Source organism: Labrus mixtus, chromosome 21 (assembly GCF_963584025.1).
Source record: "Labrus mixtus chromosome 21, fLabMix1.1, whole genome shotgun sequence".
Classification (NCBI taxonomy): domain Eukaryota; kingdom Metazoa; phylum Chordata; class Actinopteri; order Labriformes; family Labridae; genus Labrus; species Labrus mixtus.
In genome coordinates this window covers 2,937,696-2,954,844 of record NC_083632.1, presented here as the reverse complement: position 1 = coordinate 2,954,844, position 17,149 = coordinate 2,937,696, and the positions used below count along the sequence as shown (strand labels likewise).

General features: G+C 40.5%; 1 protein-coding gene and 1 long non-coding RNA gene across 3 annotated transcripts in view; both read left to right on the top strand.

Annotated features, from left to right (window-relative positions):
- Positions 1 to 6,153, top strand: part of LOC132955552 (uncharacterized) — a 735,720-nt gene extending 729,567 nt beyond the window's left edge. For both annotated transcript variants that reach the window (XR_009665935.1, XR_009665936.1), the window contains exon 2: positions 4,166 to 6,153. This is a non-coding gene — a long non-coding RNA (uncharacterized LOC132955552). The remainder of the gene's footprint in view (positions 1 to 4,165) is intronic.
- The window catches only part of tbkbp1 (TBK1 binding protein 1), a 77,255-nt gene extending 71,102 nt beyond the window's left edge, over positions 1 to 6,153 (top strand). Inside the window, exon 10 of the mRNA XM_061028418.1 lies at positions 917 to 6,153. Coding sequence (XP_060884401.1) covers positions 917 to 1,045 — 129 coding nt within the window. The 3' untranslated portion in view covers positions 1,046 to 6,153. The remainder of the gene's footprint in view (positions 1 to 916) is intronic.
- Positions 6,154 to 17,149: the final 10,996 nt, after the last annotated feature.

Sequence of the window (17,149 nt, the reverse complement as noted above, 5' to 3'; positions counted from 1 at the left end):
GTAAGTTAGCATTTGAGCGCCATGGGGTCTAACGTCTAAAAGTCAACGGGGATTTTGTCTCCTGTAGGTTTAATCTTTAGGTTCAGGTGAATATTATGTCAGTAACCTATTTATTAAACTATGTGGATTACTTAACGGAGATCGTCTGAAGCATAACGGTAGTGACGTCACAATCATCCGACTGTGGTGTAGTTAGCTTGTAGCGTAACGTTAGCTTTTTACTTCTGTCGGCCGCGTTAACGCTTCAAACATCGTAAAGATGGCGTTCATCTGTGAAGATTATCCTGCTGAACAAAACGCCTACGCTTCAGAAACGTGTGTTTAACACAGAGATTATTTTCTGCAACGATCCAAAATCCAATGAAAACATCCCATAGGAGGATTCTCGTTAGACCCCCATGGAGATGCTACTTCCGGGTTGGCCTACAAAAATACGTCATATGGTTTGTTCTCTATAAGGAATTATATTTAATTTTTATGAAGTTGCTATGTCACCTAAGCTTTAACTCAAATGTTGAAAAAAAAGCCTTAGTTCTGTTGCAATGTTGGAAATTATTTCTTAATCAAAAAATGCAAAAAAAAAAGTGTAAAGAACTGCAGAACCGTTCTTCTAATTAGTTATTTTTAATCCCCCTGAAGTTACTTGTTTTACACAATGAATCAGTACATGGATGAGTGTTTCCACTTGGATTTACTACCAGTCTGTCTTTTGTACTGTAAAAAAAAAAACCTTGTTGTGTAAGTCTGAAGAGCTCACTCACAAAGTAGTGGTGTAATTCTGTTTCCTCCCACTGGATGACTAATACAATCCAGAGAGGTGAGTAAGTTTAGTACCACATGTGATTGATCCTGAAGTCTAACTATACGTCCACCTGTGTGTGTGTGTGTGTGTGTGTGTGTGTGTTTCCCTCTGCAGCTCTGGATGGAGACCGAGGAGAGCGACATGCGGAGCTGCCCCCTCTGCCAGCTGATATTCCCCGTCGGTTACCCTGATGACGCACTCATCAAGCACATTGACTCCCACCTGGAGAACAGCAAGATCTGATCGCCATGGCAACCAGCCCGCACACATCTGCGCTCTCCTCTTATAGATTATGTAAGAGACATGGGCAGAGCCGGACCGATGGAAGAGAAGTCACAACTAAGAGAATCACGGTGGCGATGATCCATTTGAGGAGGGAACACGCTACAAAAATCTGTCCGTAGGGATGCAAAATGTGCGCAGTTATTTTTTGGGCAGCTCTAAAACACGATCGTTTTTTTGTGAGGAAGGGTCCTTTATTGAAAGCTTTGCCTGTATAATGACCGGCTCTGGTTGCTGCTGTTTTGTTACGAGTCTTGTTGTGTGGTTTCAGGCAGTTTCAGGTGTCGTGTTGTTTTCCGCTTCACAGTGTAAGTTTGTACACTTTGATTTAGCAAAGTAAGCCAAAGACGAGGAGCGAGAGGCAAGCGGGACGGTTCAGGGGCTCTGCATGTCAAAGAGTTATTTTCAGTGTTACGGTTAATGATCAGGGACAACTGAGGCGTGTTTCTTTCCCCCACACTGCTTTAAACACTGTACACACATTGGACAATTTTTTTATTTTCACAAATTACAAGATTTTGAAGAAGGATTCTTCTCGTCATCTGGTGGAAAGTGGCTTCTTAAAATAAACGGATGGATTTACATTTTGTTAAACATTTTGATACTGAAGTTTTAGAAGATTGACATTAGCCCTTTTCACGCGCGCACTCCTGGAAATTTCAGGAACGTGTCGGAACGGTCTGCCCCTGAAATCTTCCTGAGTTGCTCTTTCACAGCGGGACATTTTCCCTGTCGGACCCGAACGAGGGGAGGGGGTTTCAGGAGGCAGGACATGAGGATGACAAGGAAATGGCAACATAGTCCAAAGCTAACAAAAGCTGTCCAAGACTGTCCGAGCTACTGTGAATGCACAGGATACCCACAAGACTGGAGAGGAACATACTGTTGACCAGAAAAGAGTATGAAGCAGTTTCCTTACATGCACGAGGATTGCACCGGATGCATCAACCCCGACAGCTAGAGAGCAGCCGGGTTGATCTGACTGCAAGTGCGAAAGTCCAGATGAGATCAGGGTGTAAAATGTTCGCCGGATGCGTTCAAGCTCACCCCAAAGTTTTGAGGAGTTTTGTGCAGGTGTGAAAGGGGCTAGCCTGGCTGACGGCTTATTGATCAGGGTGTGATGCTAATTCACTTTCACTTCTTTGAAACAAGAAAGCATGTTTTCATGGTAGTTGAGAAAGAATAAAACATTCCAGTTTCACATCTTATCATCTTTACACAAACCGACCGACAAGCTGGGGAACATGAATGTGAAAGTATGTGTGGAGGAGCGTGACGGCAGTTTTACACCAGACTGAGTCATGATGATGCCCTGCAGGGCGGGGCACTGATGTTGATACATCTTCTTACAAGTGGAGAAAACTTTTTTTTTTGCTCCGAATATACCTTTTGCTTGCAGCCTGTTGAAAAAAAAATCTAAGTATCTTAGCACTTTACGTTAGCATAGCCTATAAAATGTATCCGTTTTCAGTCCCCATATATATTTTCCTTGATTATTTACTATTTATATTGTCAATCTGTAAGGCAAAAAAATATGGAGATATATTTTTGCAAATGTAAACACTCAACATGTCTCATGTTGGTTTTTCTCCCGTGTGCTTGTACACTGATGTATATAAAGGAGTTATGGAGATATAAATCCCATCACATGGGATTGTTTTCTGTACAAAGACTTTAGTTTCTCTCCTGGGATTCCACTCGCTCTTCCTAAAGATCTGACTTTTCAAACAGTTTGATGTCACGACTGCCCAGACCACCCAACAAAAAACAGCAACATAAGGATACACACAACCGGCCGCAGGAGATGAAGATTTCTGGACTGCTCTGAGGAGGAAGCTGCAGGCTTTAAGTGTATTTCTATATTGGAGATCTGACACCAGGAACATAATCTCCAATCAGCAAAGTTATCTCTGCAGGGTTTCAGCAAAGACAATTCTCCTCTTTTGATACTTGGGTTCAGTTTTTATCAAAGTCTTATCTCCAGATCCGCTTGTGAAACTTTTTTTTGAAAGAGAAACACAAAAACAAAGTTACACTGATGTCAGCTCACTTAGGGTTTCAGTTACATGTGCAGTTTCTAATGTCGGGGACGTCCACACACCCATGCATTTACACCGGTTTGAAGTTACTGAGGAAATGAAACAAGGTAAATGAGAGCACATAGCGTGATGATTGCCACTGCAGGATGATGTAGGATATAATGTAAGGTATGCATCACCTAACTTCTACCCACCTGAAGCACTCTGGATCAAAACTCTGAGTCCAAACACTCTGCGGAGGCTCTGGGGATACAAGTTTCCTTTGATAGGTGAAAAGAAAGTGAGTTTTTCAGGGCGTCAAGACGGTATATTATGAAGGGATAACTCTGGTTTATTACTATTTGGACATTATTTTAGTGGATATGGAGACTGTGGAGACTTGTTTTTTATGTTGTGATAACATTGTACTCACCTGGTTAATGACTGAGATCTGAGAAAGCGCTAAACATCACTCAAATTGATGCAGAACTGCTGCTGCTAGCATGCTAACGGCTAACCTAGTTAACCAGGCACTCCTAGCAGTTCTCTATTTTCTTTAATATTAATATAATGCTGCTAAAGTTTTTTTTTTTTTTTTTTACTTCTTTTCAACATTCAAGAAAAAAGTTTTAGAACATGAAAAGTATGGGCATTGTCACATCTAATTAAAGTGCAACTGATGCCATGTAGCCTTTATCCTGTAGGACCTGTAGCCATGGCTAATTTGCAGTCCTTGTACCTGGTTAGGATTTGAGGAAATAACACACATAATACAACAACACTGTAAAATAGACATTAACACTGATTGTTGTGTTAGCATGCTAATGTTAGCACACTTTGGTTAGCGCATAGCTTCATGTTGCACATAAATTGACACAGAATGACCACGATCTAAAGACACTATGTGACATCCAAATAATCAGTGAGTATGTTCTTCTTCTCTAGTCCTTGACTAAAACAACTAAATATACACAAGGCCGTCCCGTCCATGTAGACACAGCCCGACAATAGTACAGCCAGCGGAACTCGAGCTTCTCACTCATTGTAGACAGTCACGACTCAGAGAGACATTTACACAGCATATATTTGATTTCTGTTGTATTTATTTGTAAAATGTTGCATGTTCTTCCTTTAAAAACCAGGCACAAAGATGAAGAAAGTGTAGAAATCACAAGGTGTGGGTTGTGATTTTTTTTTTTTTGCATCGTTGACTGATTTAAAGAAAGGTGGATTATTTAACGAAGAGCTCTGCCTGATTCTGTGGGTGATATCTGAAAACAGTCCCTAACATATAAAAGAGTCGGGGGGGGGAAAACCCTGGCTGCTACTCAGAAATTCACAAGAAAACAGGAGAAGTAAGTTAAACAGTGACATTTTGTTGAATTTTTTTTTTTTTTGTCTCAGTTTAACCACACTCAGAGAATTCAGCAATTACCTTGGTGATTTTAAATGTTATTTAACCACTAAACTAAATAAACTGGAGTTATCCTTAAAGCTACTTCCTGGTGGATAATAAAGCCGTACACAAAGATACTTGACCATTAAATGAAAGAGGGCTTAATGACTCCCAATTATTCTACACTCTATGTATGTTCCTATATGACTCTATGTAAAAAAAATATATATTAAAAAGTGTGTACAGACAGGTATTTTGCAAGTATGTCAAACTAATGCAACATGTACTCTACTATCCAGCAACTTCAAATTGGAGTGTCTGTATATCAGTATATATAATCCTTGCCACCACAAACACCCTAAATATGAAATATATGCCAGATATATTCACAAATGTTACCTAACACAGTTCCTCTTTTACTCACCGTATAGTGGTTTGTCCTCTAGTCGACTTATATTCAACTACAGGACCGCCTTCAGAGAAGAATTTAGGCTGTGAGACAGTGAACACTTACAAGCTCGTACGTATGAGATTAAACTATTGTTTCCCACAATACAACCACAAGAACACTAAAGAGGAATGGAAAATGAATGCCTGTGAATTATTATTAAGAGATATAAAGTCTCTGATTATGATATTTTCTGATCTGATGTTTAATTCAGTCAAGAAAGAAAGTTATTAAATATGTGCAAAGTAGACGTCTACGCCGATGATGTTGTAGTGTTGCATTGAAACTAAAAATCTAAAATTGGAGCTTTTGAGTTGATCTTTAAAATTTCAAATCTGACAGCAGTTAAGTACTTTTTTTTGTTAAGAAAAGGAAACCAACAAGTGCGTTGTTTGAAGATTGGTACCTTTTTTTTTTTTAACCCCTTCATCATCTTTTTCTCACAACCAAACGCAACAGAATATTTCCTGTTTTGTCAGAAAACAGAGGATATAGTTTGTGGTTTTTCATGAGCCTGTCATGGAGAGGGAAGATGCTGTGCTGTGGTAAAAGTTGCCGGGATGTTGTTAACAACCACAAACTGTTGTCTATGAGCTGCGACGACGAGTGAACACTCCTGGTATGAGTTCGTGTGACGTGTGCATGTTTATGCTGCAACACATCTGTGCAGAAGCTGTGCTGAGGTCCGTTGTGTAAAGTTTAGAAAAGCTACAACAGGTTTTTAAATTATTCTTTGCTTTTTGTGTACATGAGGCTGTAAAAATCAAACAAAAAAATCTGAAATTATCTCATCTGTGTTTCCTTTTTTGGGTGTCTTTACAGCAGGCTCACTCTGTTTTCTCGGGACACAAAGTGAGCAAATCCAATCCAGTTAGAGATTATTTTATCATAAAATTATACTCAGAGTTACTCAGGAGACAATGACCTGGCCGTTTCATTTTTCTGTTACTTGTAAAGCTCCACTCTCCTACAAGTCATTTGAGTCAGGTTGATCTCCTGTGTACCATGAAGCGCACACCGAGACCTCAGCACTAATGAGCTCTCCACAACACTAATGAGAGGTAATGGTCTAATCGTACTTGGTGGTACAACTCTGCTGGTATTAAAGGACTTTACAAGTGCAACCAACAGAGGAATATAAAGAGTCACTTTTTCTTTCTCTCTGTCTGTAAATATTCCTATAAATAAACTGGAACTTGCACTGAAAGGACGTATGGACTGGTTTCTTCACCCATAATAATTGATGATGTCACCTCACATTTTTCTTTACTCCGGAGGTTTTGACACGAGGCTTCAGGAGAAACACAGTTTGTGTGAAAAGAAGGGGAACGTTTGTTGAGATTTTCCAGCTAACTAGCTTCACAGTGTTTAGTAAATGTCTTTCCTAATAACTGTGACCACAAAAAAATGCTTGTGTTACATTCCTTATTCATGAGAGAGCTTATAGCATGCTTAGTCAATGTTTTAGTATCTTTTTTAACCTTCATTAAAACAGGTAATTGACCCATTGAGGTTACAATCTCTTTCACAGGGATGACCTGGCCAATAGGGCAGAAGCATGATAAACATTACATGATTAAGAAACAGTTTTCAAACATGTTCAGAGCAAAGAGAAATTAAAATGTGCAAATCAATTCGCAGATAAGGTGCAGGAGTCGTGATCACAGATTACAATTTAAAAACACAGACAATGGTCCCTCTTTTTTTTTTTTTGTCATTTAAGATCCAGCAAAAGGCTTCAAGTGAAATGAGATCTGCCAGTTTGAAGTCGTTTTGGAGAAAGTTCCCTGCAGAGGGAACAGACAGTTTAAAAACATCACAGGAGCTCAAAGCAGTGTGGCTTCTGGTTCTTTGGAGGTTTGAACATAAATAAGAGGGAACCAAACCAAGAAGACTTTTATAAACAAGACTCAGCCAGTGTATATACCTGCACACCTCCAAGGATGGCACATCAGATTAATTGTACAGATCACAGTGATGAGTAAGGCGTCTACAACAAGTCACAAAATCTCAAGGCACAGTGATGCACGGTGTCCAATGACTGTACACATTTTAAACTCTTGTTAGCTTTTTATGAAGAACTCCCAACATCTCAGACTGAACCATGAGGTGTTTATTTATTACCTGACTTATGTAATGTAAATATTATATATTTAAAAAAGTAATCATATTGAAGTCCTCACATTCTCACAATAAACTGATCTTATAAACCTTTTGAATAACCTGTAGCAAAATTAAAGCTTGACATCTTTTCATAAAGGCCGGTTTGAGATAAGAAATGTGATCTAATGTTATCAGCAAACATCGCTCTGACACTTTCCGCTGAATAGATGATATTTCTGCAGGACTGTTGAGCAGCGGAGACGTGCAAAGAAAAAAATATGTTCGACAACATCGTCCAAAACACACAATGCTCTGTACACTTAGTGACACACAGCAGCTTTTGGTGTGTCTGCATGTGTGTGTGTGTGTGTGCTGTTGTAGCTGCAGAGTCTGGCATGGCTGTAATAATGTTGTTAGTTTCAGTCAGGCCTGATCATGACATCAGTCATCGTTACCACCCTGGTGTTGGTATGAAATGCAACAAATGTCTTGTCAGTGTTCACCTCAGCAGAGAAGACCGACTGGAAGAGAGCACAGAAACCCTCACATATACTTTTATTTACTTTACAATATGTCATTGTATCAACTAAGCAGATTTTACAGAGTAATTTTTGGGCTTTTTATGCCTTTAATGGAGAGATAGGACAGTGGATAGAGTCGGAAATCAGGGAGAGAGAGTGGGGAACGACATGCGGGAAAGAAGTCACAGGTGGGACGTGAACCCGGGCCGCCCGCCCGAGACGACAGCCTCCACACAATTAAGCAGATTTTAAGCCAAGTGCACTGGCTTGGTTTGTAGCTAGTTGTTTTTTTAAAACAATCAAAATCTAAACCCGTTTGATTTAATATTATACAACACAGAAAAAACTCACTTTCCCACTCAGGCAACTTTTTTTTCTGTGTTGGATTAAGGGATATATATACTTTGCACAGGCATGCTTCAGCTGCATCTTTAAAACACCTTGATACAGTTTTCCCACTCTGAAGGTAGATTCATCAGGTGATGCTTACAGAGTCCATCATTGCATGCTGTATAGGAAAGTTGGATGGTCCTCTCTCTCTGTGAGACGAGACTTGCACGGGAAGCTACCGCCTCACATTTCCTCCATGTTAGTCGATCTACTTTTGGCTTCTTTGCACCATCCACTTGTTCTTCACTACAAAGCACTTTAAAGGCCCATTATGTAACTTTCACCACCTCGATACAATAACTAAAGATCACGTTGAGGCTGGCCATGGCGAATCATGGGAGTCCTCTCTGCTATTTTAATATTTTTATCCGCTCGACGTCATTGAACATGAAGGCCATGCTCTCACTGATTTTCGAGTTTGAATAAAAGACATAATAATAATCAAATATTCGGAGCACTCAATGATAGAAACCCGAATTCAAGATTTTTTTTCAAAGTTCATCATCATACTGCTAAATATAAATCTGCAGAATGACCTCACAGATCACTGCAGTAATGAACAATATTATTCCATGGACCGCTTCGCCCTTTTTATTAATCAGCTGCTTCATTTAAAACATGCTTCATGATGAATGTGTAACCTTAAACTTGATGGTTTTGACCAATAAAACCTCCTTGGTTACTTTATTTAAATGTGTTTAGAAAGAGGAAATTCACACAATGTTCCATTTTTTTTTTAGACTTTATGACAAAATTTGACCAGCTTGTAAAAAATAAATAACAAATATTCAATGTTAGAAATCAGCTTTTCATTAGGAGCCCTTTTTGTCCTTTTTAATCTGCACACAAAATAAAACATTCTTGCAGAGCTGCTCGAGCGATCCACCGGAAGTCATAAAAATAGAGCACATTTCAACATGTTCAAATCACCAGGCTTTGGTGCCCTTTAAGGAGCGGATGTAGAAACACACACACACACACACACTCACACACACACACACACACACACACAAACACACACAAAATCCCCTGACCCGTGTTGTTTTGTTTACCTCACATCGCGGCCTTCCTGCTTCAGCCTTCATACCAGGCTTGTTTCCTCCATGTTTAGCTCTGTGCCGCTAACCTCAATACGCAGCCTACCTCAGGAAAAAGAGAAATGCACCCTCCCATCCGGGGCCACAAAACCACAAACCCCATAGACTAACAAGAGAAGCTCCACACGCAGTGCAACCTGCAGTAAGAACTAACAGAGAAAAACCACACAAGTCGAGTCAATAAGTCACCAAAAACAGCGCTTCTTCTGCTCGCTGATCAAAAACAACAACTCCTCTGTGAAGAATACACCGACACATCCCTTCAACACACACACACTTACACACAGTTCTTAGAAAAATCACAAGGGTTTTTTTGTTTCTGTACTTCCAGTAATCCTCCGAGCATGACCTCTTGACTGCTGCTTGTGTCTTAAAACCAGAATTTTAAACTTCTATGTGATCCTAGTAACAATAAAATGATACCGATACCTGTTTCAACACCATGATGACAAAAATAGAAGTCCTACACCCCCATTTGGTAATTTGTTGTTGTCAATTACCAAAATTTGCATGCAGATGCTCGATTGCACAAAAGCATTTCCAACATTTCTTATGTTAACGTATTAGTGCAGCTTAGACCGGGTCCTCTCTTTCCCCCGCTGCAGCTTTTGGTTGAAAATATGACTCAGGATCTGTGTTGTTGTTTTCTAACGCTTTGGTTCTTTTTGATTCTATTGCACATTTTAACATCAGAGCTCTTATCATTTTAAAACACGGGGTATCAAAAAATCAAAGTATTCAACATTTTGACAACCAGGCTCGGTGTGGGTACCCAGATCTGCTCGGGGTCCTGCATCAGCACAATATGTACGTTTGTGTGATGATGATAGAGTACATCGTGATTGGCTGTTTGTCGTAGAGTTTTCAGATGTAGTTTGTAGAACGAGAAATGAAAAATTAGTCGATTGTTCAGACTTTTTAAGCTGCTGCTCAAAATGTAGTTTAATCACCACTAATAAAGTCATGGATAAAGACTTCACTTTGTCATGAACATCTAAAAGTAGAAAAACCATAAGAAGAGCATAACTGTGTCAAAGGTCCTGTAGTAACTATTAGTGAGACATTACGGACCACAACATAGGAAGAGAGGTCACCAGTGTGTCCTTTTTTCCTCCCACATTAAAATCAACAAACACAATCTTCTATCCCCTTACTTATAGGTTCCAAAGGGGAAGTTTTTCAGCAGCCCACTAGATGGCCACATTAACCACACAAACCACAGAGCTGCATGTGATCAGCACACAGCACTCTCTAGAGAGGTCACATTCACACGCTGCAGTTTGTGTCGAGACAAGTCGAGAAACAAACTCTTTGATTGCATCACAGGTGTTCACAGAAAGACGCTCGGCTCATTACAGCTTCATACCTGAATTCATCTGTTTTCTCATTTTATGTTATTAGACATTTAAGTTGTGATTTACATCCTTTTAAACGTCTTTCCCTACGTTCTCCCTACATTTAATGAAAACAGTTAACCATTGGAATAAGCTGAATGTGTTTTGGATGTCTGGGGGAGTTTTGTGAAGTGGGGTGATGAACCAAAAAAGGCTGGAAACCACTGGTGTAACCATCCTTTCAATGTGGATTTACATTTTTAGTCAATTCTACAAGTCACTTATCAGACTCTTTTATCCAAAGCGACGTACATCAGAGAGTAAGAACAACACAAGCAAGGATCTAGAAAAAAGGGAACAATGTCAGTAAGAGCAAACGATCAGCTTTGAGTCTGATTGGACACACAGGTGCTGACAGGAAGTGACCAGAGGCAAAGCACAACATTGAGGGCAGTTCTTGAGAGCTCTAATCAGTATAGAAACCATCTTATAAGTCGTCGTTATCAAACAAAAACCATCGTTGTAGAGGCCATTTTAATCATGATAACTTTAGTTTCAGAAGTATAGTTTAAGTTTGTGTTAATAGAGTATATTTTTTTGTGTTGTAAGAAATAAGTATTAATTTATGCGAAGTACTTGACTTGACATAGAAACCTTTATGGTGAATAATGGATTTATTTTGGCAGGTATTTTGTGTTATGGGTGGAGCCGAGTTAATTAATTTGGGTGCGATGCACAGGTGGTGAGAAAAAAGTAGATCGTTTTTTTGTTTGTGGACTGTGGTGGAGATATAGGAGCCATTCAGCAAATGTTTTTTGATCGTGACCTTTTGTTATGAGTTTTGATATATTCATTTCGGATATGTTCTGGAAAAGTGGAATTACGAATAAAATAAGAAATCAAGTGAAACAACGGATCTGTGAGTATATTAAAGTGGACACGCATCAGGAACGAACAGGTTGGCTCCTATGACACAAGTGACAATTTTTATATGACACACAAGAAGAAATTGCCACTACAGTCGTCATTACCATCATCATCATCAATAATATGGAGACCATCATCATTAAGTTAGTAGGTATTCATGAAAGAGCTGGGTCTTTAGCTTTTTCTTAAAGGTGCAGAGGGACTCTGCAGATCACATGGAGTTTGGAAGTTCATTCCACCACCGGGGGGCGACAGAGGAGAAGAGTCTAGTCAGAGACTCAAAGTTTGTTTTTTTGGTTTTTACTCTGACTCTCTTTGGAGATCAAATTACACGTTTTCTGAATTCACCAAATCGTTAGCCTCATAGCATAATTGCCTAAGTAAATTTTTGGTCAAATTGTGATATCTACCTAACTCTACTCTCCTAACACTGCTGATTCACTGTGTATTATTGGCTATTTCCTCAGCCTATCAGAATGCTTGTTATTCAAAAATCACTATCTGCCGAAGTCATCTCTTTGACTTTGGCATTTTTGATGCTACATACAAAGATGGCGGCCCCATGAAAAACAGGGCTCTGCTGACCACAAGTGAAGCATTAGCTCTTCTCTTTGATTCATCTGGTAAGCTAGCTCATATTTCTTCAATTTTCTAGAAAGTAAATGTACGTTCAGTCGATCATAGGAATTATGACCTGCAGAGGTGTGGACTCGAATCACATGACTCGGAATGTGTTTTTTCTTCTTGTCTGAAAACATATGACAAAATATGACATAGGCAATGCTACAAAATGAGTAAGGTTTTCTTTTTTTTCTTTGATTATGAAAACACTCCTGGGAATAACGGCCATACTTTTTTTTATTGTGATGCAGTAAAATGAAGCTCAAGCTATCCAACAGCGGCCTTCAGATTAATTGGTGTCGGCTCAGAAGTGAAAAAATGCTTTCTGGATTGTGTTTGAATCATGCAGCAAACGCAGGTGTTTTATAAAACATGAAGAACTGCAGATAGAAACTGAGTTATAGTGAATATTTTCATCTCATCATGCAGGCCGAGTTTGTTCCTGTAGGAAGCACTTTAGGCGCCATGTTTTTAAGAATGGGGCTGTATGAAGTGAGTCAGGATGGATGCTGATCTTTACATATAAAATCAAAAACAACAAAGTCAGAATTCCCAGATTTATCCTCCTCAGGGCTCTCGACGTGTCACCTGCATGTGCACAAAGATTCTCACTTAAAGATCAAGCACTACGAGGAAAGTATTGATCGTCGCCTGACATTTTCCCTCCAGTGGCTGTGATGTATTTGAAGTGATACAGCTGATCACCTCCCGCTGCTCTGCTGTCCCACATGCCTCACTCACATCATGTTCATTATGTCGGCTGGCACGGGGCCCACAGTGGGTTTTGGAGATCGAACCCTTGGTGCTGCCGCTGAGAGTAAACACGCAAACCAAATTTTTATATACAAGGATCACACTGCAAGAAAAACCCACACAGAACCAATCCTAATATACACACTCATGCATACGTTAAATCTGCACACGCGGAGGACACAGTCGGTGACGGCGTCAAGCGTGAACTGCGTTTGAACCGCTGACCTCTGTAACTCACCCATATTGATGGCAGGCAGCGCACTCGCTCACAGCACAGCGCTTCAGCAGGCATAGCATGGCCCCGGGGACTGTAGGCGCCAATGGAGGGGAGGGAGGGGAGGGAGGGGGGGGGCTGGGCGTAGAGGTGGACCAACGAGGGAAAAACATCGCCCCTCAAGTTACAAGGTGTAAAGGTGGAATTACAAAAAGACGATGAAAGAGACGTTAACTTACAGTTTGGTAAGCGCAGAAGGAAGGCTTGAATAATGCAAAAGATGTAAAAGAGTGTTTTGTATGGAAGCCGCTTTCAGTTAAAAAAATCTAAATGAAAACTTGGCTTTGTTGAGATTTCTTTTTGCACATAAAAACTCAAAATTATGAGATCACAAAGTCATAATTATGAGGTAAAAAGGCGAAATTATGAGATAAAAAAAATCGAAATTATGAGATAACAGTGATAATTATAAGATTAAAAAATCGAAATTATGAGATCACAAAGTCATAAATATGAGCTAAAAAGTGGAAAATATTTTATGGCAAAAAAAAAAAATCTCAACAGTTTTCATTTATATTTTTTTAACTGGTGGAAATGGGCTTCCATTGTTTTGAGCTTCAATGTTTGAATTCTTATCTGATGAGAAGACCTATAATCAAAAGAAGAAGTAGAATTAAGCCCAAAATATGTGAACATAAGAACATTGTATTTTAACACAAAACCATGTGCCGCAAAGAAAACAGCCTCCACTCCTTTTGTTTCCTGCTCTCCAACCAAGTGTTAAATCGGGATTTGCTTTCATTAGACTAAAAGTCTGGATCCATCGCTTATGTTAGGAAAAAATAGATGTGGTGTCAATGACGACCCCCCCCCCCCCCCCCCATTGGTTTCTGAAGATGTGTTATGAAGCCCTGCAACGGTGGCCACCATATTGGAAATTCAGACTCTACCAACCTTTCAGTGAAACAGGCAAAGAGGTGGAGCAGAGGCGGGTCTTAAAGTGGTTAAACCGCTACAATGAACCAACCTGTCAGTCAAATCAGCCACGCCCCTAATCATGCAAAACTCTTAGCGTTAGTATTATTAAAACAGATTAGTTGTAAACTTCTACCTGGAGGGTTGGGGCCCTACAAAGATCTGAACGAGGGGGGAAGCAACAAAAAATAGTAAAGATTTCTCCTACACACGTTTGGCCATATAGTGTCTTCTAAAAAAAAGCCCTGGCGTTGAGAAAACATGATTTGTTTATGTGTGTTTGCATGTTAAATGTATCCAGGAAGTCGAGCCATTCTGTTCAGAATGTGTTGACTTGCGCACCCTCTCGAGTGTAAGAAGCAAAGTCTTGATTTTTTCATGTGACCTCTCCAGGACCACAGATCGTTCTTCTCGGCGTCACATGGAGATGAGCCGTCGTTTACATGAATCTTTCATTGGACTTTCATGTATGATTGTCTAATTTTTGCATTAGTATAAAGCCCAGCACTTGCTTTGGAATCCTGCATGAAAAATTTTGCCTCGCACAGCGTCTCATTATAGCACAAACATTCATATTAGCATGTTCCTATCCATAACACATTCTGCATTATGGATGTTAGAAGGTAACAGTCAGTGTTCGGATGGAGTTATTCGAGGAGGCGACGGCTCTTTACTGTCAGCACCGCCTTCCACTTTAATATTTGATCCAGAAGAAGGCAGCCATTGACATATCATGAGGGTCTTCAGCAGGGTATCCACCTATGAAATGTCTCTCTGCTGGCTGACACAGTAACACTGAGTTCATCTTTGTCCCACTGACATGGAAGAAGTGACCTTTTCATAGGCTGGCTGGGTTCATTTCATATCTGCTGATATCCCTCTGGGAAAAAAAAGGATATTCACCTAGCCTCAGAAAAATTATTGGGAAGGTCGAATACAAGTCTGAGATACAGAAAAAAATATTCAGGCATCGATACAAGATCACCGCTGTGCATGTATGTCAAAGTTGAAGGCTGGATTGTAACAACTACATTTGCTAAAACCACTTCAAGTTGTTCAAGCTCCAGTTGAAAAGGAGTTGATGTGGGAGAAACAGGAAATGGAAACAGCTTGAACATCGGCTGGCGCTGGGAATTCACCCGAATCCAGAAGGTCTTGTTACCTCGCACCTCGACGCAGTTTGCCAATCGCAATTAAGCAACAGATAGGATAACAGTAACAACAGGAAAGGAAGAGTAAACCAAGTGGTTGAACAAATAATGAATTTGAGAACAAATACATCACACAATCAGTTTTCAGAATCCCAAAAAGCAAAGTATTAGCGGCCAATATTTGCTGAAATGAAAGAATATTCAAAACAAGCGGAAACAAGGCTTTCGTCATAATGAAACAGGAAAAGACCTTCAATATTTTTCTTTAACCACAAAGATGAAGACAAAGAAACACAGTTTGATTTTCATTTTATGCTGGAACATGAATCAGGCCATAAAGCTATAAGAAAAAGTAAAATAAGTCAAAAAGACAACCCTAAACGTTAGACCAAATAGATATAATTGAGCCTTGAAATGAAACAGTAAAAGGCCCGTTCCATTCTCCAAGTGCCAAGCTCCAAATAAAAGTAAAACCAAATAAGTATTGATCCACCGTCACTGGCAGACATGTTGTGTTTTGACTGATTTATGTGACCGTGCTTTGGGCTCCTTTTCCATGCGGTTCTGCCACTATTGGTTATCAATTATGGAAACTAACAATACAAAAATATCTCCTCCAATAAACTAGACTGAGATCACTCATTGAGCCATTCAAACAAACCCAATCCAAAGAGATCCAAGTAATCTTTGAGCCAAACAAACGGAGGCAGGTGTTTGAGAACCTGCCAAATCAACCATATGGCCCCCGAGGTGGAAGTAACAAAGCGAGTGCACCGACGCTCTCGTTTCCTCGGCACACAGAAACATTCAGCTCAGCGGACTCGCATCCAAGCTGTGGGTTCTGCTAACAGATGTGACAAAGGTGTTGCCGCCCCCGGGCAGCCCACTTGACCTCGGCGGCTTTGGGGTGAGAACGAGAGATGTCTTCTTGGAAAAGTGTTGATCCCGTTTCAACACTTGTAGCTTTATTGTCAGTTACAATATGGAGGTGAGCATCGCTGCGCTGGAGAGTGAGGACGAACCGGTCTCAACTCTGTGACAAGACGGAGACGGAGATACGTCCGTCTGAGAACACATCAAGCTCGTTGATTGGTGGGCATATTGCTCGACTCGGGGGTTTCATCATTAGCCTGCGCTGCATGGCTAACGGGCGCTGTGGCCCCTTTTTTTTCCCCCTTACAGGCGGCAGTATCACAGCTCTGATCTGTCACCCTTCGCTTGCCTTAATGTGTGAAAGCAAGACGTGTTGCGCCTATTAGCACTTCTTGGCAAGGCTGGCATGCTGATCCCTCGTCCCCGGGGAGCCTGGCAATATGGTGCCGCATGGTGACCGCCCGCCAGCCCCGGCTCCCGCTGTCACAACACATCACACATCCCCGACAACCACCGCCACCGCCTCCTCCGCCAACCACACCTTCATCACCGAGAGCCGGGTGAATGACAGGAGCGCCAAACAGCCGGAGCCAGAGGTCCTCTGGGTGGAGTAAACACAAAAACTTTTAACGGACAGGAGAAGGGGAACTCAAGTGGACCGTTTTTTTTTGTTTTTTTAAAATAAAGATTGTAGCAGTCATGGTGGATGCGTCGACTGAGGGTGAGATCACACATACGAGATACGTTTCTATGGCTATGTTCATCAACACCTCCAGAGCATTCGGGTGTCTGAAGTCAGAATATTATGACTGGTTTGGAAATCCAAATGTTAAGCATTTCGTATGAAACCCAACAAAGAAGTTTCTTTTTTTTCCATTTACATTTTGGGGGCAATCTTGTGTAAGCCAACTACAAACAAGGTCAAAGGTCAAAGGATGCACGATGACTATGACTTGAATATTAGGGAAATTGATTAAGACTGATTTAGATCAGACATAAGCCGGTTTCCCAATCCTGGAAATTTCTAGAAAGTTTCAGGACAGCTTGTCCCTGAAATCTTCCAGAGCTGCTCATTCACACATATTCAGAATGTCAAAGAAAGAAAAGAAAAGTAAAGTAAAGAGCATACTAGGGAGTAGAAAAGAGCATGAAACAGCTTCACTACGATCTCACCACTTGCAGGATATAAACGTCGATCACCACGCCCATCTGCTCACTGTGAATTTACTCTCAACGTTTCCTGC